The sequence below is a fragment of the Trypanosoma theileri genome (assembly GCF_002087225.1).
Source record: "Trypanosoma theileri isolate Edinburgh chromosome Unknown TM35_Tth_48_V1, whole genome shotgun sequence".
Classification (NCBI taxonomy): Eukaryota; Euglenozoa; class Kinetoplastea; order Trypanosomatida; family Trypanosomatidae; genus Trypanosoma; species Trypanosoma theileri.
The window spans coordinates 134,525-135,422 of NW_021639890.1; the positions used below are offsets into that span (position 1 = coordinate 134,525).

The 898-nt window shown below is 43.7% G+C and overlaps 1 protein-coding gene across 1 annotated transcript; it reads left to right on the forward strand.

Moving 5' to 3' along the window:
* Positions 1-278: 278 nt before the first annotated feature.
* On the forward strand, positions 279-848 carry TM35_000481630 (uncharacterized protein; the record flags this gene model as incomplete). Its single annotated transcript, XM_029030499.1, has 1 exon — positions 279-848. One exon carries the CDS (start codon positions 279-281, stop codon positions 846-848), a length of 570 nt encoding a protein of 189 aa, XP_028878268.1.
* Between the last annotated feature and the right edge of the window lie 50 nt (positions 849-898).

Here is an 898-nt window from a genome sequence, read left to right on the forward strand (position 1 = left end):
CTAAGGTGGAAGAAGAAAAAGCTAAGGTGAAAGAGCAGAAAGAAATACTTGATGGCACCCTTTCGGCATTAAACACCGCAAGGAAAAAGTACAAAGCAGCAGCTCAACGTGCCCAGAGTGACGCGAATGAGTGCAGAGAATTTGCCGAAGAGATGAAAAGCGAACTACAGACTGTTACGGACGTTTCTAAATACGTTAATGATAATGAAAAGAAAGCCGAAGAACTTGTGAATCAGTGCACTTAGACTGCCAAAGAGGTGAAAAATGCTGCAGATGATATGAATAAAGAAGCTGAGGCTGCTACTACTGCCGCAGATAAACTTATAACGGCCGCTGATGAACTGGATAGTGCTATTAAAGCATTCGGGTTTTTCTTAGCAAAGCTCCCGGAAGAACTTGAGGATGCTTTTGATGACGATAGGATAGTACTCGCCAAGTATCTTAGTGAACCCAAAGAAAAAGATTACGCATTTAAGTTGAAGAAAGACGTCACAACCGTCCAGCAGGAAGCTGCCAATGCCCTGAAAGAAGCGAATGACGCTGTGAAGCTTCTGGAGGACGCTATTCAAGAGGCAAAGACTATAGCAGAAAAAGAAGCGGAAAAAGATGATGAAGAACAACAAAACAAAGATGAAGATCCAGAGGAGAACCAAACAACGGAAGCTGAAAGCAGTTCAGAAAAGGGTTCTGAAAAAGAAGAGGAAACAACTAATTCTCCTTCATCAGCTCCAGACAATTTGAATAATACACAGTTAAGTGACAGCAGCAGCAGTCCTGCATTGGTGCACAGTCCCTTATTGCTGCTTCTTGTTTCGATGTGTGTGCTGGGCTGCACTGCGGTGTTCTAATGGAAGCTGCTGGTGGACGTGTGCATGGCGAAGGTGAATCCCTCTATATT